Source organism: Drosophila rhopaloa, unplaced genomic scaffold (assembly GCF_018152115.1).
Source record: "Drosophila rhopaloa isolate 14029-0021.01 unplaced genomic scaffold, ASM1815211v1 contig_3, whole genome shotgun sequence".
In the NCBI taxonomy this organism is placed as follows: Eukaryota; Metazoa; Arthropoda; class Insecta; order Diptera; family Drosophilidae; genus Drosophila; species Drosophila rhopaloa.
Window position 1 is genome coordinate 13,436,141 of NW_025335123.1, and position 27,411 is coordinate 13,463,551.

A 27,411-nucleotide genomic window follows, 5' to 3' on the forward strand; every position below is an offset into this window, starting at 1 on the left:
TAATTACATTTGGAAATAATTTAATTAAAATTGTTAACGCTTGATTGAAGTTAAATCGAATCGGACAAGACAGACGGGGACAGAATGAGTGTGTGTGTGTGTGTGTGTGCGTGTGTGTGTGTGTCTGAGAGAGAGCGAGAGAGTCCTTACAAAAGTGACTTAATTAAATTAGCCCATCAATAAGGGACATAATATAATAAAATGCCAACAAACTGACCAATTGCCATATCGGCCTACCAAAATCAGTCCCCCTCAAAAGGTTCAATGTATTTTAGGAGTGTTTCCGGTGACAAAAAGGACATTCATATGACAGGAAGGACAGGAAAATTGTTTGGGTGTGCGGTTGCTCAAATAAACCGATCAGCAGTAACGGTAATTAAAAGCCAACCAAATGACCAAATAAGCCACACAAAAAAAAAAAAAATCGGCAACGACTATTTGTATGCTGATGGAAATCTTAGAAAAATAATACAACGCAAATGTAGTTAGAAGGAGTCGAAGCAAAAGATACTCTATAAAATACAGTGGGTGAAAAAAACAAAGTATAAAATATGCCAGGATATTAATATTGTTAATATATTTTAAGGGCAACCAATTAAATATTATCAATTTCAATAGCTAGTAGTTGCGGTAATCCCCCCAATTATTTCCAGGGTATTCTAGGGTAAACGCTAATAGCTGATTGAGAATTCGAACTGCAAAACACCGACCACAAGACGAATAACACAGTTACAGGTAGATAAGGCAAAAGCACACACTCGCATTTGTAAGCAGTAAATCAACATGAGAACGCACACACAGATACGAACTGTGTGTAAATAAGTGTTGGTTATGCCCACAAATCAATTAAGTCGATTGGGGCAACATTTTCGGGTGGTAACACACACAAGAAAACGGTAAAGAGTTGTTAAGCGCCCAAATGACACATGCAAAAGAGGAGAAAAGGACTCAAAAGGACCGCGAAGCTGAGTCCTTCAAACTGCATTCGGGTCAAAATGCAAAGGGCCAGGGAAAGGCGAGTAAGGAAAATTGTGGATGAACTCCAAAATTGACGCCCAAATGTAGCCAGTTCTATAGCCAAGAACTACTAGCCGAATACTGATCCTACACATTGGCTAATTAATTAATAAAAACCAACTTTCATTTGAAAAGCAAATCAAATCAACACCAACACAAACCAATTAAACAGTCAGTCAGTCAAATCAGTGTTGCAAAAAACAGTAGCTAAATATATTTTAAAATACGTTTGTCACTTTCTCATGATTGCACATACTAATATATTTTATTTTATATAAAAATAATGATTCAAGGAATTTATATAAACTTTTAGTAAAATAATTTTGTAAGATTTTACTTTAAAAATGACATTGTTTTTTTTATTAAGAATCCAAGTACCTTTTCAGCATCTAACAAAATCTAACCACAAAAAGCTATTGTCCATTACTAATACATAAAATATTAAACAAGAATTACTTAATAGTTTTAAAACATTATTAGTTTTGAAAATTAATCCAAAGTTAAAAAATATATTTAATTTATAATAATGAAACTTTTATATTCTGTTGGTTATTTTTTAATTTAAATCCCAAAAAGGAGTACAAAAAAAATTCGAAAAATCAAGCTCCAAATTGCAAGTGCTTGAAAAGAGCCAGTGTGTCGGCACTGGCAACGAGTGGATATACGAATCCTCGGCCGAAGGACGACGACGAGCGCCGCATGTTGCTTTGGCTGCCGGGGAGTATAAATACCGAAAACGCACGGCCGTCGGCCATCAGTTCTCCAGCCGATTTCCCCTTGGAAACGCGACGTGCTCCTTCTTTCGCTCGCAAACATCGTACTCGTACTTACTTGCGCGTCTCGCAGCGGAATAGCGCCATCCATCATACATTTTTGTTTGTTTGTTTGTTATTGTGACCGAACACACAGCACACTTGTGTGCCATGTTCACCAATTGGCTGACTGGGAACACCAGCAGCAGCAGCACCACGCCGGCAACACGCTCCTCCACATCGGGAATCGGAGGAGCTGGAAGTGGGGGTGCGGGCGGCATTAGTGCCTCCGCTTTGGTGATGAGCTCGCCACCGGATGTGATCCTCGAGGTGGGACCCGCACCCAGTAGTGTGCGTTTCGTGGCCCACTCATTGGTGCTGGGCATGCACAGTGGTTACCTGAGGTCGGCCATCCGATTGGATGAGTCAACGGCGCCGGTTTCCACCAATTCAAATTCATCGGCCACCACGGCCACGGGTGAATTGCTACTCTATCTGAGCAACGTCACCGCCGATCAGTTTGCCCCGCTGCTAACGTACATGTATACGGGATATCTGGACCTGACCGTCGACAATATCTTTGCCGTTCTGCTGGCCACACATGTGCTCCATATGCCAAGGGCTTTGGAAATCTGCCGGTGGGTTTGGGTTCTTGGGGCAATCTATTGGTTTCCCAGAGCAAAAAGTCATACAAGATATCCTGTCAAAGTTCATATCAATTTAATGAATACTTTTCGAATTAACATGGAAATTCAAAAGGGATCTCTTCTACTTGAAATAGTTATTTTTGTTTTAATTTGTCAAAATAATCGTAAATGGCATTTCATTATTCTGTCAAATATTTATGTTGTTCACATATGTATATTTTCCAGCTCATTTTTGGCGCGAGCTCAAACGGAGGGTTACCTAAATGGCAATCCCGCCCAGCTTTGTCCAGTTGCCAGCATCCCAGCCAAGGTCATTCGGCCGATTCCCAGCAAGGCCACCATGCCGAATTTTGGGTTTCTGCCCATGCCAAGTGCTGCTCCTCCTCCTCATCCAGCTCACCCAGCTCATCCCCCTCCTCCGACGACCCAAACTGCATCACTGAGTTCCTTTGGGGCCAACTCGTTAATGGATGAAACCTCAGACATTCGGGATAACGAAGAGGATGAGGATGTGGAGGTGTTCATAGACAGCAATACGGTGACGGACAACGAAGCCGATCCCGACCCGGATGTGGACATGGACTGCAATGTGTCGGTGGTGAGTTCCCTGGCCGGAAGCAGTGCCGGCAGCCTGAACATCGAGCGTTTGGACGTGAAGCCACCAACTCCAATACCTGCTGCTGCTTCTGCTTCTGCTGCTACTTTTTCCACTTTGACCACTCCCAAGTCGCATTCAACCCAAAGTCTTCAGACTAAAGTGCAAAATCCAAAAAGAGAAACCCTGTCAAAAAGTGGAAGTAGTAGTAGGAGCAAAACCACATCGGTCAGATCGAGAAAATCCAGTGGATTGCAGGTGGCCAAGGCTCCGGTGCCGGCTGCCCAATTGGAAATGGCCACCGCCACACCGATAACACCCTCGAAATTCATCATCGATGTGGCCAGTTGCGATGGACCGGTGCGATTTCGAAGGATCCTAAACACCGCCTATGGCCACAAGCCCGAGAACATGGATGGCGGCAATAATGGCGCGGGATCGTTGAGTGGCGGTGGCGGAGAAGGAAGTGCAACTGGAACTGGAGGATCATCGGGGGAACAGCATCGCAGCCAGCAGAGTGTAAGCTATTCGTTTCACCAGCAAATGGCCAGGGCCATCAGCAGTCAGCAGCGACAGCAGTTGAGCCACCAGCAACAGGAGGAGAGTGAGAATAGTGGCGATGCCGCGAAAGCAACAGCGGGAAAACCACACTCCTCAGCCACTTCGGTGGGTAATGCAACATCAGGCGGCGGTGGCAACGGGAATAGGAAACCAAATGCAGCCGGATCATCATCGACTTCAGCCGGCAGCAATCAGGAACTGTACGTATGCGTTTATTGCAAGCACACCTTTAAATCGCAATATTGCTATCAAAAACACGCCAAGCGCCACTTGAATCCCCTGAGTTTGACCACGACGGATAAGAAATTGCTGGCAGAGCCGGCCACTTCATTAGCCAGCACCTTAGAAGCGGATAATCCATCGGGTCAGAGTGCTATGGCAACCACGGTGGGCGGTGGATCAGGAAGTGGAACGGGAACGGCGACAGCAAGTGCAACAACGGGAGCAACATCGGCTTTGTTGCGCCGCGAAGTTCGTCCCCTCGACATGAATGTGCAATATTATCCCTGCAAAACGTGCGGCAGTAAGTTTCCCAGTTACTATTTCGTGCACAAGCATCGCAAAATGTGCCATGCTGATGAAATCGAGGCGACTGCCACGAGCAACACGAGCAACAACAGCAGCAGCAACACCAGCAGCAGCAGCAGCAGCTACAGCAGCAACAGCAACAAGAAAAGCGAGGCAACAGCTGCAACTTCCGAGGATCAGACACCACAGCAGCAGCAGCAACAGCAGCAACAGCAGCAACATCAGCAACAATCCTAAGATTTATGTCATGGCACTCACTAAAATCAAAGCAACGTAATCTACGAATTTATATACACCAAAATCACAACACACACACACGCTAAATGTTTTTTTTTTGTCGCTATAGAAATAAAATCAATAAAATAAAAAGTATTTAAAAAATCAAAGGAAATTATTTTAATCAAATAAGTGAAAGTTTAAGTGCACAAAATATCAAACTGACCATCGACAATTTTTAAAAGGCGATAAATAAATCTGTGTAGATAAATTAATTGATGAGAAATCGGACCATTCAAATCTCGATTTGTGGAATAAAAATTTAAATCAACGCATAAAAAAAATGCATATACATTCAACACCATTGATAAACAAATGTCCGCAATTAATAATAACAATAATAAAAATCAAAAGAAAATCAAATTGTAAATCGAAATCTAATTTTGTTTTGTCCTATTTTCCATATCTCTCGAATTTATAAATCGCAAATATATACTTTGATTTAATTTCAATCTTGGAATATTCAAAACTTTTCTAGAATTTCTCTTGAAACACTATAATCGTATAATTTATCAGATTTCTACATTGTAAATCGAGAATCGAATTCCATTCCAGCTTAACGACATCGCCAATTGTTCCACAACTTGATCCACTTTTTTCGACCCTTAAAACGGAGATTGAAATGCGGACTGCGGAAAAGCGGGAAGGGTACTACAAAGGTAAACAATCCTTGCCGCAATTTAATAATTAAATTAAATCACTTGCATAATAAAAAAGACGTTTACAAAAAAGACTTTAATTTAATTGAGTTTAATTAACTCGCCAGGGAGATGACAGCCAACAAGGCCGAGCGAAGCGAAGATGATGAAGGGGAGTGGGTGTTAGTGGTGGGTGGTGGTTGGCTCAAGTGGGTGGTGGGTGATGGGTGGCAGTGGGTGAGACTGATGGTTGGTTTCTGGTGGGCGGTGGTGCAAACAAAACCGCAAGCGGCCAAAAAACGTTGAGCTGAGCCGCAGAAAATGGAAAAAAATTGGGAAGAGAGTCGTCTCACGGGAAGTAAGCATCAAAAAAACAACCAGTGAACCACCAATTGAGCCACTCTTTTTTCCACCTCCTTCCCCCTCTGGCTGTTTTGCCCTTCATCTCTGTCAACTCTTTCTTTTTTATATGCCCTGGACTCGACGACTTGTCTTGAGGCCATATAGCGCGAGCTCAGTCAGTGTTTTATTTATTTATTTTTTTTTGATGAAATATTAATCGAAAACGCTGGCGGAGGCAGCAGCGCAAACAGAAACCAAAGAAACGGAGATAGAGAAACAGTTTTGATTAGATTGAGGGGGTGGCGAGGTGGTGGGGTGGGTGTGTGGGTGGATGGTTGGTTTCATTAAACGGCACAAAAGAGACTGCACCACATTGCAGTTGTCAATGGCGGGAAATGCATTTTTGATAAGCTCCATTAAGAGAGAAGAGAGGAGAAAAAGGACATTAACATAGCACTGTAAAGTTGTGATAAAAATTTTAAAAAATGTATGCTTAAAAGCTTCAACAGGTTAACAGAGCGCTTTTCCAGCTATCAGGATGTTTCGTGAAAGCTTTATTCGTAAGCTAAAAACTTGAAACGTCAAAAAGCTTTTAAGGTCCTGCCGGTATCTTCACCAATTTACAGTTAAAGCTATGGTTTATGCACACGATAAAAGCTTAATTTAATTCATTTAAAAAGCTTGTAACACTTTATAAAAGGCAAACTAATTCAAAAAAAATATCAAGTAATTAAAAAAAAACTAATGCTTCCTAAATAACACTTTTCTTTCTTTAAATGCAACATATAATTTTCCAAAATGCAATATATATAATGTGCAATCTGACTGATCTTAAAAACATTAATCCCAGAAAGAAACTAAAAAATCTAAAATAATTAAGTCAGTAAAACTGTTATTCACTGTCTCCAAGGTTAATTTAAAAATCTTATTTAACGCTTTACGATTCCAATCTAAATATAAAAACCTTACGAGTTTCATGAAATCCTATTAAAAACCATTATCAAATTTAGGCGTATTACTGGTTCGATGAAAGATTGAATATAACGTGACAATAATTAACGACATCCCTTCCATAATAATAGTAATTTCGGCACTTACCTTTGCCATCGTGGACGAGGATGTCGGAGGCGTTGACCATCGAGTTGGCACTCCCGTCCGCCAGTTGGGACATAGAGATCGCCGAAGCCGGAGCCGTTGCCGTGGTGGTCGCCGTGCTCGAGGATGTGGCTCCCGATGCGGTGGACATAATGGAGGCGGCACTGATCAGCAGCATGGAGCCGGATGATGATGATGATGCGGACGCTGCCGCCGTGGATGTGACCACCGAAGCTGACGAACCCGATGGCAGCGATGTCTTGGCCATCGAATTATCCTTGGCATTCGCCTTCATGTTGTGGCTGTTGCTGATGTTGATGTTGATGTTGCTATTGCCGCTGGTGTTGCTATTGTTGTTGGCCGATGTTGCATTACCTGTCGCCTCACCAGAATTCAGTTCGAAGCGCTTCCTCTTGGATTCACTGCAAAATCGAGGGAGATAGCAATAGTTAGTTATTATCTCTAGTAAATATATGTGACACGACTCAAAGCACAAGAAGTAGTTTTAAAACATATCAATTCAGATCTTAAATTTTTTTTAGACAGCTAAAAATCATGAAATTGTATTTATTATTATTAACAGTTCATAAAAGTATGAAATTAAGAAATGTCTTTATAATATTTTCCAATGCAACCAAATGTTCTTGTGCTTTAGATTATATCACAATCGGATTTGTTAATCCGCGACAAATGCTCACCTAACATCCGAGTGGAGATCATTGCCAGCTCCCAATCCCTCGACCTGGGCTGCCTTCAGTTTCTGGCCAAGATAGTTGCCCGCTGTGGTGGCGGTATGTGGGAAAGTGGCCACACCAGCACCACTCTCACCCGCTGCCGTTGAAGATGTTGAATTGGGTGCCCTTGATGACGGCGTTGTCTTGACGATCTTATCGCCACCCGTCGTCCCCGCCGCATTCGTCACTGCTCCAGATCCAGGTGCTGCTCCGCCGGACGCAGATTCATCGCTCCCCGGAGTCGCCTTCGCATTGGCCATGACCACGGTCTGGTAGCCCGGCTTAAAGCCATTCAAGGTTACGCCCTGTGGCGCTGCAGCGGCGGCTGTGGCATTGCTGGTGGTGCTTCCACCATTGGCTACAAAATATTAAAGTTTTAGTATAAAGTTCACACTTTTTTTCAAATAGAAAGAGAAATAAATATTCCATTGCTAATATCCCAATGAATAATTACAATTAATCAACATTTTAAACGAGATTCAACTACTTGGCATAACGATGCATACATATTCAATACCCTTTAACATTGAACAAGAAAATTATATGCCATTAATAATATAACATTGGTAATTACTACAAATCAAGCTTTATAACAGATTTTCTTTTAAAACAATGTCTAATTTGGCAAAATTTAACGAATTATTCTATCGAATTGAACTTGCCTTACAATTTGAAAAGATTTAAAGTTCATATTGCGTTTTAAAATGGAACAAGGAATAAATATTCAAGATGCCATTGAATAACTACTACAAATCGATGGCTTTTTAACAAAGATTTGGGCATATTCTTTATGGAATAATTAATTTCCCTCAACATCAAACTAAACCCACCATTATAGCCCTCAGCATTGATAGCTTTGGTACCAGTTTTGGCCAGCGGATCGTTGGTGTCCGCCCGGGAATCCGCTCCTTTGGCAGCAGTTCCCGCTGGCTCGGTCGCAGTTTCTGGTTTGCCAGCTCCCTTTGCGGCCGCCGTCGCCGTGGCTCCCGTTGCCGTTGTTGCCTCGCCCGCACTGGCAGCACTTGCTCCAGTTGCCGGTGTGCCGGCTGTGGCCACGGTGGCTGCTCCGGCTGTTGCTGCCGCCTCCTCGTCGGCGGTTTTGCTCTTCGCCTCGCCGCCGCCCGCTGAGATCTCTGGTGGTGCTGTTGCTGCTGCTGGTGTTGCTGCTGCCGGTGTTCCTGCTGTTGTGGCTCCACCACCGGCTGTCGCCGCATTCTTTTCGCTGACATTTGCCGTCTTGCCTGCTGCTGCTGCTTCCGCCTTATCCGCTGCTGATGTCGCTGGACTTGCCCCTGTTGTTGTTGTTGCTGTTGTGGCTGCTGCCGCCGCAGCTGCTGCAGCCGCTTTGGCCACCTTCTCACCGGCGGCCGTCGCCTCGACGGCTTTTGTGGCCGCACTCGCCTTCTCGGCGGCACTTTCAGCCGCTTTGGCCGCATCCGCCGCAGCTTTCTCCGCCACACGTTCTCGCTCGGCCGCACGTTCCGCCCGTTCACGTTCGGCAACGGCGGACGAACGATTGCCGGACTTTTGCTGCTGCTCACGCTGCAGGCGCGTCATTACGCCCGTCGTCATCGAATCGATGATGCACTGCGGCTGGGGGGCCGGTGCCTTTGCAGGATTGCGCGAACTGCGCGTCCGCTGGCGGGATTTCCGTAGTAGCTGCTTGTAATTCTCGGTCTTCTTGCTGAGGTAGTAGTAGCGAACGCAGTCCTGAGGCGATTTGCGATCCAAACTGGCCGCTATGGCCCCAAAGTTCTTCGGATGTTGCAAATACTTCTCCTTGAACGTCTCCTTCTCGCCGGCGGTCCACATGTTGAGTGCCTTACGCTGCTGATGCACCGCCACCATATCCTCGATGCGTCCATTTTCGTTGTGATACGCGCATCGCCTCTGGCGGGCATCGTGCATCAGAGGCGGTATAACCGCATAGGATCGCATCTTCTTATCCTCGAGTGCCTGCTCCTGCAGTCCATCCATGATCTCCTCCAGATCCGCTTCGGATTTAATACGCGAGCCAACGCGATTGAAGCGCTCCTTATCCTCGCGCTGTTTCCTCAGCTCCGTGAAGACCTTCTCGAAGAACTCACGATTCTTGGCCTCGCGTGCTTTTCTCTTCGCACTGCCCTCCATTCGTTCGCATCGCCGCTGCCAATCCGCCTGCTCCTTGGTGTACTTCTCGACCATACCCTGATTGTGCAACCAGCGCTCGGCCTTCAGTTTCCGAATGTGCAGTAGCAATGGGGCCCGCACCTGACTCTGATGCTGGCGTATCAGCAGGGTCAGGGCCTCCACATCGAGGGGCTGGTTATACAGTGGCAGCCAGGGTCGGCCGGCTACGGATCCCGCAGAGGATTCCTCGGCTGCTGCACCCTGCAGCATGGAATGTTGCGCATGGGCCGTCTTCCGATTGGCCGCGTAGATCTTTTTGGCCAGCATTTGACTGCGCCAGGCCAGCTCCACCACCTCCTCCTCCTCCTGATCGTTGTTGTTGTCGTTCATCTCCTTGGCCGCCTTCTGCTCCTTGGCCACGGCGGCCTCCTCCATCAGCGACTTCTCCTTCTTGCGCAGCGTTTCCATCGTCGTCTCAGCGGACTTGATCTCATTGTCCACCTTTTGGATCTGCATAAGCAGGTCCTCCTTGGCGCTGGTCCTTCCACGTTCCTCGATCGAACTATCGCTGGGCAACGTGGGCGAGATGGCCTCCACCTGGTGGGAATTGAAAATGTCGTTAAGTATGGATTTACGTGCTGACATGGGAAGAGCTCTGCTTTGATCAAATGTTCACACAAGATTTTCACTTTAAACTAAACTCATTAGGTAAAAAAGGGGTTGAGCCTTATGTCAAAAAAAAAATAGTAGACTCCACAATTCTTGAGAGTTGCCCAACCCTAATTGTTTAGGGCATTCCGACTTGCACTTTTCAATGACTTTTTTCAGGGAATAGAATTTCATGAAATGTGAAACAATTCTTTACTAAGGCTAAATATTTAAAAGAAAAATATCTGTAAAGTGTGTTAAATGATTTATTTAATGTAAAGGACTTTTTCTGTTTTAATTAGGCTAAAAATGTGATTTGAACTGGATATGACGCGAAGAATAATCTTATATATTTTGCGTGTTGGGCATTTATATTAAAATCACTATTAAAGTGCAAAAATGTAAATGTGACCAAAGTTTGTAATTTAATTACTTCCAAATAACAAGCAGGACTCTTCCTAGGTCTCTAATTTCAAAGGATAGGACTCACCTGAGGATGGTAGGCCTCTGTGCTGGCAGATCCCATATTTCCCGAGCCCGTTCCAGCGGCAACATTGCTGCTGCCGCTGTGACTGGCTGTCGATCCCGCCGTGGAAACGGTGACAGTGCCAACAGACAAACTCACTCCAGAGGGCATGCTGCTTACCGCTGGTTGGGATCGGTTCTGGGATTGTGAGGCATGTTGCTGTTGCTGCATCTGTTGCTGCTGTTGCTGCGGCAGCGTCTCCACCTTGAGTTGCATGCCCATTGGCGTGGTGACCACTTGTCGGCACATGTCATTGTGACTCTGCCGACTGCTGTTCATCTGCTGCTGCTGCTGTTGCTGTTGCACTTGGGCTGGCGAGGATCGCTGGTGTTGCTGGTGTGCCTGATGTTGCTGCTGCTGCTGTTGCTGCGGGTGAGGTGGCAGGTGATTCATGTTGCTGGCATTGGCATCGCTCAGCCGTTGCTTCTTGTACGGCTGCTGGCCGCCAAATGGCTCGGGCGGATGTTGCTGCTGCTGCTGCTGTTGCTGCTGTTGCTGCTGCTGCTGCTGTTGCTGTTGCTGCTGCTGCTGGAGCTGCAATTGCTGTCGCTGGTTGACCGCAGCAACGGCCACCGCTGTGGCATTGGTCAGGTACTCACTGGTGTATTGGAGAGCCTGTGGATGGGGCATCAGGATGCGATTTCCGACCATTATGCTGCCACCGCCGCCGCCAGCAGCAGATGTTGCTCCTGCAGCACTGGGACCGCCTTGTTGTTGCTGCTGCTGCTGCTGTTGCTGCTGGGAGGGATTACTATTTGGTTGGCTGGCATAATGGGGCATAGCCTCCATGACCAGAACTCCGCCGGATTGCGACACCTGGACGACACCGCCGCCGGGTGGAGCTGATCCACCGGCACTTCCTCCTCCTCCTCCACCTCCTCCCACTCTTCCTTCTCCACCGCTGCTGTTGGAACTTTGGCTGCCCTTTCCCGCCGAAACCGCTGCCGCTCGAGCTCTCTGATATTCGGGCATTGAAACTGCTGCCTGCTGCTGTTGCTGCTGCTGCTGCTGAATTTGGGTGTGACGCGAGTAGGGATTCTCGCGGTAGGTGGGCGCCGAGCCAATGCTGTAGCCCGTGTTCTGGATAAAACGATGCTGCGGGGGCGGTGGCGGGTAACCGGTGTTGACGGCCGCCGCCGCCGCTGCCGCTGCTGCTGCTGCCGCTGCGGCACTACTGCTGTTGCTACCGCCACTGCTGTTGCCGCTACCAGGATTTCCAGGACGAGGTGGTGACAAAGGACTGGCCGCCGCTCTCGAGGATTGCTGCTGTTGCTGCTGCTGCTGCTGTTGTTGCTGCTGTTGCATCTGCTGCTGCTGCTGCTGTTGGTGGTGATGGTGGATCTGCGGATGCAGAGTGGTGCGCTGGTCCTGCTGCTGCTGCTGCTGGTGGTGCGACTGGTGCTGCTGCTGTAGCTGCTTGGCATACTGCGGCAACTCGAGGGACCTGTACGACCAGTGGGGGCGAAAGGAGAGGAACACAAGCAGATTATTAAATTAATGGCTAAATTGGCAGAAGGATATTTCAAGTTGGCTTGCTAACAAATTCAGTGCTTTGCTCAAAAGTGCATTAAATGCTTGATTAATGACCTCAACTTTCCTAAACAAAGTAAGCATAAAATGTCAATATATTAAATAATCCCTTAATCTACTTTAATGCTTTTATTGGTCAGAGAAAAGGATATTTTTCATGTTTTTATATTTTACAGGCTTTCGGCTATTATTTTTTTTACATAGGTTTATCATAAGAACCTAGAGATCTGAAAAAGTGAGTTTAAGTTGTGTTTGTCTGAACTTTAGGCTTGACATATTAATTTTATAACTAATTTTAATTTTAGTGCATGTGAGACCTGTTTATAAAATTATTATTTGACTTATTGGACCCCTGTAATAGCTAAAAATTAAATAATTTACCCTCTTGATCTAAAGAACTATATCGTAATATTTGTATCACAACAAAATGCAGTTTTTTAAATTAATAAATGTAAATATGGAAATTTGCAACACCTTGACCCGTTACAATTCTCGGAGAGCCTAATCAAATCTGGTTCTATTCAGATCTCAGATAGTCTTACTTATTCGCTAATCGTGTAATGCACGTTCTGGGATTTGGACTAGCCACCAATCCAATCCCCCCTTAATATAAACTGCGATCTGCAATTCCATTTACACAGAGAAGCGAGAAAAACTGAAATAAATGGAACCAACTGCGGCTTGACCCCGTTTTCGCGGCAATCTAAGATAATCGGATGATCGCATCATATAATTTAGCATATCTGCATAATGTGGCTCCACGCTGCTATATGCTTTATAAAAATACATATATACTATATAAATACATTTATAAGTGGGATATAAGCGGGGCCCGATCTAACGGTTGATTTAGTGGGCTTTATTATTATTATTTTTGTTATTGGGGACACGAACCCCGGCCGGTTTCGAACCTGTGCGAGCGAGAGAGACAGAGAGAAGTGTATGGGGCGAACAAAGTTGCCATCTCTGTCGTTTTCGTGACGCGCCATGTGCTGACGTATCGAACTTGTTCGTCGCGTGTGTGTTTCAAACAAGTTCGATTCGAGCCGCCGCTCAACATGTTGTAAGCGAACCGCAACCGCAACCGCGCCGGCAGAGGCAACTCGACGCCGGCAGAGGTAGTGGCAGCGGCCTAACATTTTGTTGTTGCCTTCTTTTATTCCATACGGTGAAAACTTAAATATTAGGTATACCTGAAATTATTTTATTTGGCTCTTTTCAAAAGTTTAGTTAGGTTTACTTCAACCATAAACTCTACACAATTTAGACGGATTTAAAATCCAAATACAATTTTCTTTTTCAAGGCGCTGCCTGATATCTGTATATCTGAGTACTGATATCTGTATTAATTTTTTTTTATTTCAAATCGAAAAGCGTACAGTAAACATAAGTGTTTTATTTTCTGCAATTTAAAGTTGCAATAATTGTTGTAATAACTAATCAATTAATTCAACAGCACAGATAATAAGCTTATAAATATTAACATTTATACGTATTGCTTAATGGCTGCAGTAATATCAGTAGACAGTCTTGCATTTATTATTAATATTTATTAGCTTGATTTTAAGTATTCAGAATGTCTGTGTTTTTATGAGAATTAAATTGTATTCCGTTAAGGACGTTAAGATTTTTCATTGTAAAATATATCGATAATGGTTTTATAACAACAAGTATACATTTTCACTACTAATAAAGTAATGGAGCTTGAATAAATTCAAAGCTTTTATCAAATATAAAATGATTTACAATTTAAGTTTAAGCTCCTACTAATATAAATTGGTTGAATTCTTCTAATAGAAAAAAAATTGTTCTCCCAAAAAAGAAAAATCAATTTTAAAGAAAATTCATAAAAAATATGCTTATCTCAAAATCTAATAAAATATTTTTAAAATATTGCGCACACACTTACTGTGTAAAATTAGTCAACAGTAATTTTGTTGGTCAAATTTATTTAATTTTTTTAAACATATTTTATTGCCGTCAACCAATTTATTGCATTTTGTTTGTTGCGAATAATAGTATTAGTATAATAATAATAAACGCATTTGATGGGATTTTTGATTAACGTGCGAAGCGTTTGACCCGACGGCTCTGCCACTGCCTCTGCTTCTGTCGACGTCGACGCCAACGCAGCGTCGCGACCTCATGCATCAACGTCACACACACTCTAGCAACCACGGGACCGTTTATTAATTCATTAAATATTATAGGAGATTAAATGTGAGCGCGAAAGAGATGGCTGCGCAACGTTGCCAAACTTCACAGCAAACCATTATTTTATTTAGAAACATCAAATTCAAGGCTTTTGTCCAGCTCGCATTTTAAATAAACCAAGAAAAGCTTAGACAATGATGTAGCGAAATCATCAATCATGAATGATGACGACCCATGCGAAACACGCCAAAAAATCAATCTTTCTGTATCCCCATTTAAATACTCCATCCTAAATACTTTTTTTAATTATCACCCAATATAAATTCTAATTTAATAATTATTTTTTAATTATTTATTCTCTTCTGAAATTAAATCCTTGTTACCTTACAAATAAGCTTCAGCCTTCCCTCCTTCTATTTATATGTCTTATTAAAGCTTCATCCAATTATGTAAACTTTGACCTTTCGGGTTTCCTTGAAGCTTTTCGCGTTTTTCCACTTTTATTTCTACCCTGAACTAATCTTATGTATGTATTCCTTTTGACCTTGCCTAAAAGTTGTTCTTAGAAATAATTTTACACTTCTAAACCTTATACATTTGTTTTTTTTTTTAATGTTGTTTCTATTCAGATATATTTAGTTTTGCATTATTAGTATCTTCAGTTTTGTGGTCACAATTAAACCCCTATATTGATGATCTTCTACGTTATGCATATACGTAAAACATTTTACCGCATCATTCAAATGTATAGAATTTATAAAATATTTATAAATTTATAAAATATTTTCAATATTTTACTTTACTTTTTTTACTTCCTGCCTTTATGTATTCCTTTCTTCCTGCGCAAAAAAAAACGCAAAAATCTTAGTATAATTTATTTTAGCTTTTGTTTTCACTGACTGGTTTTACATGTTCATTGAGACGTTTTTACTGGTTTTACATGTTCGTTGAGATGTTTTACCTGGAAAGAAAAAAGAAAAAAAGAAGTTAGCAATACAGAAACAAAATTTACAATTTAAATTCATTTAAGTGTATTCCAAGCAGGACATTTGCATTAAAAAAAGTAAATAACTCAATCTTAGTTTCAAGTGGAGTAATGTAATGCAATGTTTTATTACTTTTATAATTGTTTTCATACTTCGCAGTCCGCAAAAATAAATAAGCAATTATTATTAAGCCAAAAGTTTTCAAGCCGAATAAAAACTCGCCATTCAATTTAAAGGGATTTGTGATACAACACAAAATAAATAGGCAATTACAATTTACATATTGTTTCATTATTTCCCCTTGTTTGGGAGCCATTTATTCATTTTCCTTTTGCTGGTCGCCCCTCCCACAACAAGAATCGAACTTTAATGCGAAATAAAAGGGAAAAAGAGATAGAAAACTAGAATATATGGGTAGAGATTAAGACTACAAAAAGAAAAACTAAATTCAAGTCAAAGAAAAAGCTTTGGCTAATAAGCTCATTTAACATTTTCCTCGTTTTCCTCTTCTTTTTCTATTTTAAAGTTCCACCAAACAAAAAAGGAAAATAATTAAAACCCACACAGCACAGCTTTGTTTTCGTTTGAAAAAGTTTGAAAACAAGCTGTAGCCAGAAAGAGATGGGGAGCAACGATGCACAGAGATGGGGATGCAGGGCTAAAGAGAGAGAAAGCACACATTTACCGTTATGTGCGCAGTAAGTCATACACTCACATAAATGTACATATACAACACATCCTCTCCATATGTTTTGTGTGCAGCATCCACAACCATTTTGCCACCCACTTCCTCCTATATCATCTTCTTCTTCCAGCCACGCCTTGTGTCTGTGTCTGTACACACATAATGCATATATACTACACAATTATACACATACATATGCACATACTGTGGAGCACACAGCAAAATAAAAGAATACTTGAATAAAACTAAAAGAAAAGCAGAAAAGATGGAGCATAAAAGAAGGGGAACCACCAAGAAAAAGAATAACGCAAAACAAACCAAAAAAAATAAAAGAAAACCAGAAAGCGCAAATTCTTTTATGCAAAAAATAAAAGGAGAACGAAACAAGAAGAAGCTGCCGCAGTTGGAAAAACACAGACACTGTGGGAAAAATTGGGTATTCGAGAATTTGACAAAACTCAGCGGAATAATTTTTTTTGTCTTTCTTAATATAAAATTGTACAATTTTCTAAATTTAAGGATTTAATAGTTTTTGTATTCTTAACTTTAGGTCATCACGTGAAAAAATATTTTTAAAGAAATATTTAACAATCCAATTTTTCTATTAGGCTTTAAATATGGTTTTTTTAATTCTGTAGTATTGTTTCTATGCAGTATTGTATTTATTTTTAATGAAATACATATATCTTTTAATTTTCAAAACAATAAACCCAAACTATATGAATTCCGAATCTATTTCTATAAGAACATTTTTTGATATTTATCCGTATTTTTCTTAGTGTACATACCACCAAATAGCTGTCTGCTATCGCCTCCCTTATTTCCAAACTTTCCCGCCCAATTTCTCAACCCCTCTTTTAACTGCAGTATGCAGCAAGCCAACAAAAAAACAACAAACTTTTTTGCAATCGATTTTTTGGGCGGAGAAAATGCAGAAAAATGGAGGGGGCTGTGGGAGAAAAGGGGGTGATGACAGCCTTGTTGTTTGAATTCCCAAATGGGGGGCTGAATAGTGGGGAGTGATGGGAGCAAAAAAGTTAGTGGTTGTAAGTCAGCCGTACTTTGTATGTTGGTTATTATTTTTGGCTCCTGTTTTTCTACGCTATATATATATCCACTCCACTCCCTCTGCCTTTTCATTTTTCGCCTCAAATTTTACTGCTGTTTCCCCCCATTTTTGTATACGTATACGTACATACATATATTTCGCCCATTTTCCCCATCTTCTTTCCCACGCTTCTGTTCCATCTTCTTTTAATTTTTGTTGCCTGCTTTTTGGGCGCTAAACTTTACACTGTTGTTAGAGCAGGATAGCTGCAACTTTACAATGTCCTTTGCTATCTGTGTCTCTGTTCTTCTTTTTATCCTTCCTCCTTGTCTGTCTGTGTGCCATTAAATTCGCTGGAAATTTAATTTGTGCTCGAGACAAGAAAAGCCACGCAAACAGGAGACAGAATCGGAAAGAGTGAGATGGAGAGGGAGATAGAGAGTGAGAGAAAGAGTAAGGGATACAAAGAAAGAAGGGAGACGGAGAGACCGCGAATTGGATCAGCTGTTTTTGAGCCGGAATGCTAACTTTTTCACCCATCGACGATGGGCGGCTTTAATGGGGAAAACTCGGCTAAAATAAATAGTTAACCAAGCACGCAAAAAGGACTAATAATGCTGTGCATTTATTCAAGACGATTTAAACAGGGCTTTAAGTTATATCTAGTCGATTTATGTGCCCTGATTGGGTGTTGAAAAATCTTTTAAGCATTAAATAACAATACTACATAACTTACTCAAAATCACTTCAAATATAATAATAAATAAATAAAAATTTTTCAAGGTAAAATTCTGTTTGCTTTCTTTATTTAGATTCCAATAATTGTTGTATGGTCTAAAAACACCATGCCATGTCAATGAATACATTAACCAGTTTCGTTGATATTCCCAGTGTATTTTCAAGTATGTTGGTGATTTGTTTCCTAATTAACTCTTGTGCGATTGATGCGATGGACAAGGCTTGGCTTCTCGATTAAATGTAACAAATTGAAACAATAACCAAGTAAACGATGGACAACAGTTCAGTCAGGATGTTATCGCCAGAGTCGTCTTGTCATGTCACTTCTATATATCTTAAATATATCCCGCCATCTATCTATATCTCGGGCGTACGCAAGCACATGCACAAAGACACTTGAATAATTAATGAGCAGAAATTGCACATTTGCATTTACCCATTTAGTAGTTCAATGTACAACACACCACAGCTTGTCTATCGATGAGTTATCATTCCGCCGTCGGTTTTCCCCCCGCACCTGTCACACCTCATGAATATAGACAGCGTCGTATACTAAATTATAACAAAGTAAAAAAGAAAAAAAAAAAAAAAAAAAAAAGAGAAGGGGTAGTGGAAAAAAAACCGCAAATGAGTCATGACCATTCAGATTAGTGTTATTATTATGACAGTGGGCGTCGTATAATTTCCCTCTGCCATAACAACCTCTTTGTCATAACCGTGTGCATTAATATCACTTCATAGATAGCGTTATCGGACCATCTAAAAGCAATTTAAAAACAACGTATATTTGGAAATGTTATTAAAGGCAAATATTGGGTAATATCTTGGGTTATTAATAGCTTTTACTTTCTCAATTATTTTAAATATTGGAAATATGCTAGTGTCTTATATTTTATCGAGTTGTAAAAATTATTACAATTTAATTACAGAAGTTTGTAACTAAATTAATTGTGAGACTATATAAAAAAATGTGTTTAGTTTACTGATATAAATCAAACAAAAAGTGTAAATTTAAAAAGTGAATAATTTGAAAAATCAAATGCATGAAATCATTTACGTATTTTATAACGAAACCCTTCACATAGTCTACTGATTTACCTAACGTTTCCAATTGCTTGACTGCTATTTTCAACGCAATTTAAAAAAAATTGTTGACTATTTCCGTGTCTAATTACGTTTGCCCAGCACACGTAAAATACAAATGAAAAATCCGAATAAATTGCATTAGCACACTAGTGTCAACGAATTTTTGCATACTACAAAGATATACTACACTATAAAAACAAAAAAAAAGGCGGTTAGACTTTCATTTCGTTCAGTTTTCTAAGATTCAAAGGGCAAAGTACAATTAACAGACTAACTTGCGTATTTTTTGAAAGTTTTCCCTTTATTGGGGATGGTAAACTATCGATAAAAAAATAGTTTATTTAATTTAAGAAAAACCATTGATGTATTATATTGTTCACATACATAAGTTGCTCATTGTGGAATCAAACTAAAAGTTAACATTTATAAACTTGATTGAAAAACGATTTTTTGAGATGTACTGATATTTATATATAATCAATGATTTTGCATCTTGTATTACAAAATTTCTCTTTACTTGTTTTGATTTCTGTACACTCGTGATATTCAAGAATAAAATCTTATTTTTATATTTTTTTCCATTCATTGTCCCTTTCATTATTTTGTTTTTTTCTCGACATATAACGCAGCTGTTTTCACAGCTGTTCTTCACTTCGAAAAGTAGTCAGCAATTTGCTTTGTGGCTCTTATTTCACTTTTTTTTAGGTTGTTTTCGCTATTTTATAGCCCCTTGGGGATATTCTATTTCATACGCAAAGTCAGCGTTGGTAAATATTATAATATTTCAAGAAAATTTGCTCAACTTACAAGAAATCAGCGGAAATTGCGATAAGAAACGGGGAGAAGAAACATGAGAATTTTATTAATAAGCAGGAAAAGCCTTTATTACTAAAAGTATAGGACTTATTTCTACCTATAAATTCTTATACATTTAATAGTAAATGTATAAATGTATGTTAAGATCACTTAGTCTCATTTTCATTCTTTAATCATACATTGTAGAATCTCATACAAACTCCACAAATACTGGGAATAAATAAGTACGTATTGTAACATCCCACTAACTTGCGAATTTTCACATGAGTGTGCGAAAGCAATTTCCTGTCTATATAGATTCTAAAAGAAACGAGACGAAATGGGGAAACGGAGGTACACGATCGATCCTATATTTTCTTAGCTGTACATTGAACTTTTGCCAGCACATGCTTAAAAAAATAACTTCATATGTACACAGAACGAATATCGGAGAAAGGCGGTAAGATTAGTTGCGATTTATGGCAGGCGTTCTCATGAAATTCAACTCTAGCCTGCAAATGCTTCATAAACAATTGAAAGAACCCCGTAGAAATTAGTAAGTGCACAGTAAAAAACAAATTTTCGAAAGAATTAAATTTTAATTTAAGAAACTATCATATATGTTTTTTTACAACCTCTTTGGTTTGTCCATTTTAAATCTAATAAATATGGATATAAACAAAGTTTTTTTAAAATTAATTACTAATTTTTCAGTTTGTTGGAAAATATAAGAAGAATACTTAATAATGGTATTACATTTTGAATGATCCATCATAACCCATTTCTTTGACAGAAATTCTACCCAATAATTGTTAACAATCCACATTTCCTTAATAGACCAAATAAATTTGATTTCATAATTGAAGTTTATCATTTTGTTACGCGCAGCGTACAAGGGTTAGATGGACCCCATAAGGTGTATAAAAATTGGCTTATCTAATTTGGGCAGCAAAACGAAAATAAATACAAATGCTACATGCATCACCTCACAAAAAGCTAGTCTCTTTATCTTTTCCACTCTGACGATCTACTTTTACACAAAAAAAAAAAACGAACCCAGGGGAAAAAAACGAATAAAAATGCGCGCCAAAACGGGGCCATGAATTAATCTGTTTTTGTTGTTTTTATTATAGGTGTACTTTTTTTTTTCTTTTTTATTTCGCTGTCATAGCTGCGCGCTAATCTAATCTGAAAGCAGAACGAACGAACACCAATTACGAACGTCGAGTAAAACAAATATAATACACAATAAAAGTCGTGAAACTTATCGCAACGTAATCTATAGGGAATGCAGTGTGTTGTGTGTGTGAACAGGAACGTGACATTGGTCCAACGCAGTGCGTGGCGTTATCAACTGTTATCAGTCGTTATCAGACGATTGACAATCGACAACATCGACAACTAAACGCGGAAGAGGATTGGATTGGTGAGCGATAGGAACAAAAATAGATAGATAGCAACAGCTTATATTGGGGTCAAAGAGGAAAGACAAACTCAGGTAGCTAACTCAAGTAAATAAATAAAACAAATAACGATTTAAGTTCAGTATTGATTGATTATTAACTTACTTTAACGCCATAAATCATAAATTCTAAACATTTACTTTTACTCTTTCTAAAGACAAACATTGCAGTGAAAACCATTTGGTTTCAAGAAATGTAATGCAGCTCGCTAAACTATTTTAATTGAAATATGTATATAAAATACAAACAATCAATACAAATTATTATTATGAAAATCGAGATTCTGAGAACTGAAGAATAGTAAATATTTAATTGTTCAAATTGATTTTTAAAAAGCGGATATCTCCAAAAAAAAAACAAAGCAAAGGTCTGCTCAAAGCATCTGGTAAAATAAAACTACAATTAAAATAGCTTATACAGTTTCAGTTTATCGTTTGCTGTTAGCTGTTTGCAGAATTTCACCTCCTATTTGATATAGTCGACCGATCCGGTAATTTCTGACTTATATACTGTTATTTAAATCAGTAGATTTAGGCCATAAAAAGTTAGTCTAGTAATAGCTAAACTTACATAACGATTTTTACCCACATAACACACAATAACAACGATGGTTCTAGGGAATTTAAATTGTTCGATCGATCGATCGATGGTAATCAAAAATAGAATCGGTTGTGCAAAAACTTATTAAAAATTCAATCATCATCAAAATTGTATTCAAATAAGGAATGAGGGTGCTGACGGAAAAGAGTCGGGGACATTAAATTTTCAATCGCTGAGAATGCGAACAAATGTCGTCGTTTGCATGCGTCGCCTTCTCTGATTAACTGTAAAACTACTACTCAATGGAGATATATAGACGGGCTGAAAAGGGGTGAAGCGGCTGAAATGAAAGCGGAAAGGGGGAGGGGAGCTGGCATGACTCAGAGAACTTTAGCCGTTTACGTGGCCTCGAGTGTGCGCTCTTTTCTACAAGTCTATGTGAGGTATTGTATTGCACACAGTCGGGGTAAAAAAAAGGTTAAAAGATTTACAAGAGTTTTAAAATCCATGTTAAGTAATGTATATAAATATTCGACTTTTTTTTTGCGAAAAATTAGTTTATAAATAAAACACTTTTCAATAGATTGGCATTATTATTGAATTTTAAAATACAATAACTACGCTATACAAAAAATGTATTCGATATTTTTGCACATTAGCTATTAATTGAGAAAATGTTCAAGATTTCAAATTTGATGTCTTCGTAATTACGCGATATTTTCGATATACATCTCTTCGGAAATTCTATTAATTTGAATGCAGCTGTTTATTTCAGAGCATCTCTGATTGCCTCTTTTCGTCTCTTTTTCGATATCTCTCGGTCTCTTTTTCCCCACTCATCCCCCATCACTGTGTATCTCTTTCACTCGTCCACTATCTCCTTCTCTGTCTAGCTTGGGGTCGTTGCAGTGCAAAACTATAGTTGAAGGTGATTTCATAATGAGTCCTCCTCTCTTTTTTGCCCGCTGCCTCCCCTTTATCACCCCTCTCTCTTTCTGTATTATTGCTTTTTGCATTTTTCCTTTGGGGCCGCTGCACTTTTTGTATTGTTGCGCTTTTGCAAAAATAGACATTGTCTGGCCGTCGACGTCGACTGCGACGCTGGCATCGACCGCGTTAATTGTTAATTATACTTGCCTTTTCTCTTTTTTTTTTTCCTCGTTTTCTTTAATTATATTTCATTACGTATGTGCATTTTATTGTCATTTTTGTGTTTAGCTTTTTTCTCGTGTTTTTATTTTTCTTTCTTTCATTATTGGTGAACTGGCGCCCCCTGGCGGCCGCGAGACTGCAGTTGCAACTGCTTCCCCAATGCTGTTTATTAGTGGGATAGGTCGGGAGGTGCACGATAAACGTCATACCCGAATTATTCCAGGTAATGGTATATATTCGTGATTATACAGGTATTATAAACTGCAAGCAAGTTATAAATAAGTGATATTCATTCGGTTTTTTCTCTATTACTTTTCAATATTAAATAAGACAACTATCAGTAATCGTCATTTTCAATTATTTGACCTTTCTCTAACTAATTAAGTCATAACATCTTCTATATATTGTATAAAAAATAAATATCTATGATTTTAACTCCATTAATTAAACGAAATAACAATGCAATACAAATTATTATATTTAGGGATACCGAACCCATAATAAATAATTGATATTGTCGATCGATAATTGACTTGCCATTAATCAAAGATAGTGCCAACTTATTTAACAAGTTGTAGAAATTATTGTATGTTGACGATACGAATTTTAAAGGAATACCCAAACGAATTTGAAAATCTAATAGTCCCAAAGTTTCTAGATTGGTTAAATTCCTTATTATTGACTTAACCCGCATGTCAAACAATTTCTTCAACATTTCGGTTCTGGCTTCCTAATATTTAATAAGCCTGTGTTCATTTCCCTTTCCAAAACTTGATTGGGCTGTTAGGAAATGAATGTTACACAATTCCACGATGAGTAAAAAAAAATAAAATATTCAGAAGTCAGTTCTGGGTAAATGAAAGTCGTTTAGTAATGAATGAAAATTTGAGGAAAAACATGTAAAAATAAATTCGGAAAAAAGCCGCAATTCTAATCGATCGAAAACTTTGCAGCAGGAAAGTTCAAATTTATTTACAATTCCCCAAATACAATCTTCAACTGAAGTTTCGTTTATCCGTTCTTCAATTTCCTCTAGTTCCTAAAAGTTTCAAAAAAAAAGAGAGAGAAACTCCGCTTCAAATATTCAAAATGGAAATTCAAAACTTTTGCCAAAGTTACACAAACTAAAAAATAGTTTTAGCGCAACAAAGAAACTAAAAAAGAAAACTAAAATGGGCGAAACTTTTTCATGGATGAATTTTAAAGTCGGTGGGAATGGGGGCGGGGCAGTGGGCGTCATTGTGGCCTGTTCTTTGTTTATTTTTATAGCTGCATATTCAATAACAAAGACCTCGGCGCTGATACCAGATACACAAAGGCGCAAAAAAGATACAGATACATTTGTATCTGCGTTAGCGCGACTTTTCCATTATTTGTTTCCCATAAAGGCCAGCCACAGTATCGAATGTGCATAAGTAAATAAACTTAACCCTAAATGAAGTGGTTTTATTTATTCCGTCATGAAAGTAAACTTCCTGTGCCATTGTAATCTTTGCAATTAGCAATATTAATTTCCTTCAGCTTGTATTTTTGTTGACTTTTCTTAAGTTTTTTAAATAAAATTGTATTTGGATATTATCTATTTTTCGCCAGTTGGTTTTTAGTTTTATGGCTTTCTTCGTAATTATAATATGGGTCACAAAGTACTCGATTCTTTAATAGCCATTTAGTTAGATATGTATTACTTTAAGTGCTTTACTTTAAATGGTATAAAATTGTGTAATATAATTTACAACGCATTTGTTTCGAAAGTTCAAACTGGATCTAATATATATAAGAGATATACACGTTTTGGTGTCCTTTAGTATTTTATTGCCCCTTATTAAACATGGGTTAAAAATGGCACAGCAGAAAAAGTAGAGGGTAATGGATAAAATAAACAAAAAGGGAAGTAGGGAAGTGTGAGGGAGAGGGCAATAGCAATTGAGTGACAAGCAAATAGCAACAACAACAATAACAACGCTCATCAATGACACACATACTTGGAAGGCATAACTATGCATGTGTGTGTAAAGTGCCGGGTCGATGAACAAAAAAAATATATTTGTACGTATACATATATGTATTTAAAGAAGCAGCAGCGCTGTCTCTGCAGATGTCGACGTCGACTGCGCTGCCAGCTGATAGCGGGCGTCGCGACGTCGCGTTTGACTCATTAAATATTTTGCAACCTTGACCGTTCGAAAGCGATTAAAAATGCGATGTATAAATGCGAGTGATTTGAGTATGTGTCTGTGTGTCTGTGTGAAAACGGCATGCAATTGCTTGCATGTGTGGGTGCCCCTTGTGAATAAAACAAAAATTGTTGACATTTGGCAAAGCAAAAGAAGATGAAGAAGGGAGGAGAAAGGAGAAAGAGGCAGAGAAATGTGAAATGTGAAATCCACACTGCCCCAAAACCAAACAATATGTGCATTTCGATAACAATATGCCAACAGTGGGAAAAAACTAAAAGCAAAAGGGTTGGGTCAGGAAACTAAGAAAACAGGGTAAAAACTTTTAAAATTCGAACTAATGCACTATGGGGCCAACGACCACATTCGTTGGCCAAAACCCATTTTTGAAAAGTCGTCAAAACCAAAAAAGTTGTTTTAGGATATATTAACAGAAGACCAATCTGCAATGTTACGTATCAGGAATTCCGATAGAGTGCGCTTCTGTTAAGATAACAGCTGTTAAATCAGATGTTTAAGATGCAAGCCACGTGCTTTTGAAATTCGACTTTTAAATTGCATTTTTAAAGTGTTTAAAAAAGCAGTTTATAAGCGTTCCAAAAAATTTTTGTGATATGAATTCGATGAATGGTGGTGTGTACTTAGTGTTTATGTGTTTAAACGGTTGAAATCTATCGTGCTGTCTTTAAACTTAAGTGATAAAGTGAGTTGCCTAAAACGCGTTTTTTAAATAGAAAACTAATTTTTAAATAGAGCAACAAAGTGAGTCCAGCGGAGTCCACTTCTGAAACCTATTGAGATTTGTAGAGTATTAAATTCTTTTTAAAATGTATATGGTTAGAATCGCCACTTATTGCCACTTTTTACGAAATTTTAGTTTTAAGCACATAACCTCAAGTTTTGCAACCTTAACAGTAGTTGCGTTGAATATTAGAATCCTTTTGATTTTCAATGAAATATTGAACTAGAATCCGAAGAGCATGATGTTTAATAGCAGGTCCCATTTTTTTACTTATTAATAAAATTATTTTAATCCGATTTTCGTGCATTTACATTGAACCTTTGTGGAACGAAGAACATTTTGCTTTGCATTTTGAATTCTATTCAGAAGCATATAAAAAAAATATAAAAAAATATAATATAAATGTAATTATAAAGTATATAATAAATAAAAAAAAATTATTTGATTATCTTGAAAAATAACAAAGTTGACTAAATCGATCGTATGGCAGCTATGGGATATATTTGTTCGATCCTTTTCTTTTTAACATATATGTTGCCTAAGGATACCAAAAAACGATTGGTAAAGTTTTATCTCGATATCTCTAAAATTGAGCGAGTTATTAATTTTGGCCAACAAAAGTGGTCGTTGGCCCCATAGTGTAATGCTTTCAGTAAAATAGTTTCCAATAAAGGGGCATAACTGGAAACATTATTTACAAGTAGTCCATTTGAATTAGATCTCGTTTTGGAATATTAAGTTCTGAATATAAAAAAGCTGATTAATCAACAAAGTTATTTAAAAATATTGAACAAAAGAATATCGACAAAAAAAATTTAATTCATCAAAAATATAAATAAATATCCCAAGTTTAGGTATAGCAGAACATTGTTTTTAATTATATCCTTATTTACATAACTGGATTGTTTTTTAACTTCTCGATATCGATAAAAAGAAACACGATAACTTGAATTACAACTGGTCAAAATCCTCTGCTTCATCGAAAAAAAGCAAGAAACATGAGCCAGACCAAAGCGATATAATCTTCATTTTTATCATGGCTATTTGACAATTCAGCAGAAACAATAGAGAAACAATAAGAATCTTTTTACGCTTTATCCAAGTTTGCCTTAGTTTTTTTCACCTATTTTTTTTCCATTTGCCATAAACATTTTCAGTGGAAATACCACAAAAGAACAGATTCCGGTCTCTCATGACATTCTAATGAAGTTAAATTGCTAATAGCGTGTGTATGCGTTCCAATTTTGATTTCCATTTCAGATCAAGCATAAATAACTAGAAATGAAAGGAAATGGCACAAAGGGAGCAGTCATTAAAAATGGATTTGATTAACTTGACTGGGGGGAATTTGGTCTTCTTAACATTCGATTTTTCCGTTTGCAAATCATTTACTTTGTATTCTGCACATTGGAACATTTGAAATTATTTGTAAGTTTCCTTACAAATACAAGTAAAACCAATTCAAATCATAATCACAGTCTTTCCTGTTTTTGCATTAACACAACACTTGAGCAATCGAGGAAGGAAATGGGTGATAAATTAGGGATACAAAACAAAGGAAGTGGGTAAGGGTAACTTAAAGAAAATTAGAATTATATTAATATATTGATCTACAAAATATTTGGTTTGTTTGGTATTTCTATTAATTTCAAACTAATACAAAAACTGCACTTGAAATTTTTGCGGTCTTGTTTATTTTTGCCCATTATCTTTCCCTAATCTCTGACAAACATTTTTTGTAGATTTTTTATCTGTACATCAATCACTGAACTTTTTCCGCAAGAAAAACAAGAAGAAGATACAACTGCTCTTGACTTTCAAATTGCGTTCTAACCAAGAAAAATAGTACA

The 27,411-nt window shown here is 38.7% G+C and overlaps 2 protein-coding genes across 5 annotated transcripts in view; one reads left to right on the plus strand and one right to left on the minus strand.

Annotated features, from left to right (window-relative positions):
• Window positions 1–27,411, minus strand: part of LOC108049838 — a 63,389-nt gene that overhangs the window by 21,117 nt on the left and 14,861 nt on the right. For 2 of the 4 annotated variants that reach the window (XM_017131168.2, XM_017131170.2), the window contains 4 exons: window positions 10,433–11,931; window positions 8,016–9,891; window positions 7,150–7,543; window positions 6,455–6,873 (listed from right to left, as the gene is read on the minus strand). In XM_017131168.2, coding sequence (XP_016986657.1) covers window positions 6,455–6,873; window positions 7,150–7,543; window positions 8,016–9,891; window positions 10,433–11,931 — 4,188 coding nt within the window. The remainder of the gene's footprint in view (window positions 1–6,454; window positions 6,874–7,149; window positions 7,544–8,015; window positions 9,892–10,432; window positions 11,932–27,411) is intronic. The other 2 variants (XM_017131172.2, XM_017131171.2) reach the window with 2 other exon arrangements.
• Window positions 1,593–4,465, plus strand: LOC108049839 (endochitinase A). The gene is made up of 2 exons (XM_017131173.1): window positions 1,593–2,407; window positions 2,642–4,465. The coding sequence occupies exons 1-2, from the start codon at window positions 1,941–1,943 to the stop codon at window positions 4,335–4,337; spliced, it is 2,163 nt and encodes a 720-aa protein (XP_016986662.1). The 5' UTR covers window positions 1,593–1,940; the 3' UTR covers window positions 4,338–4,465.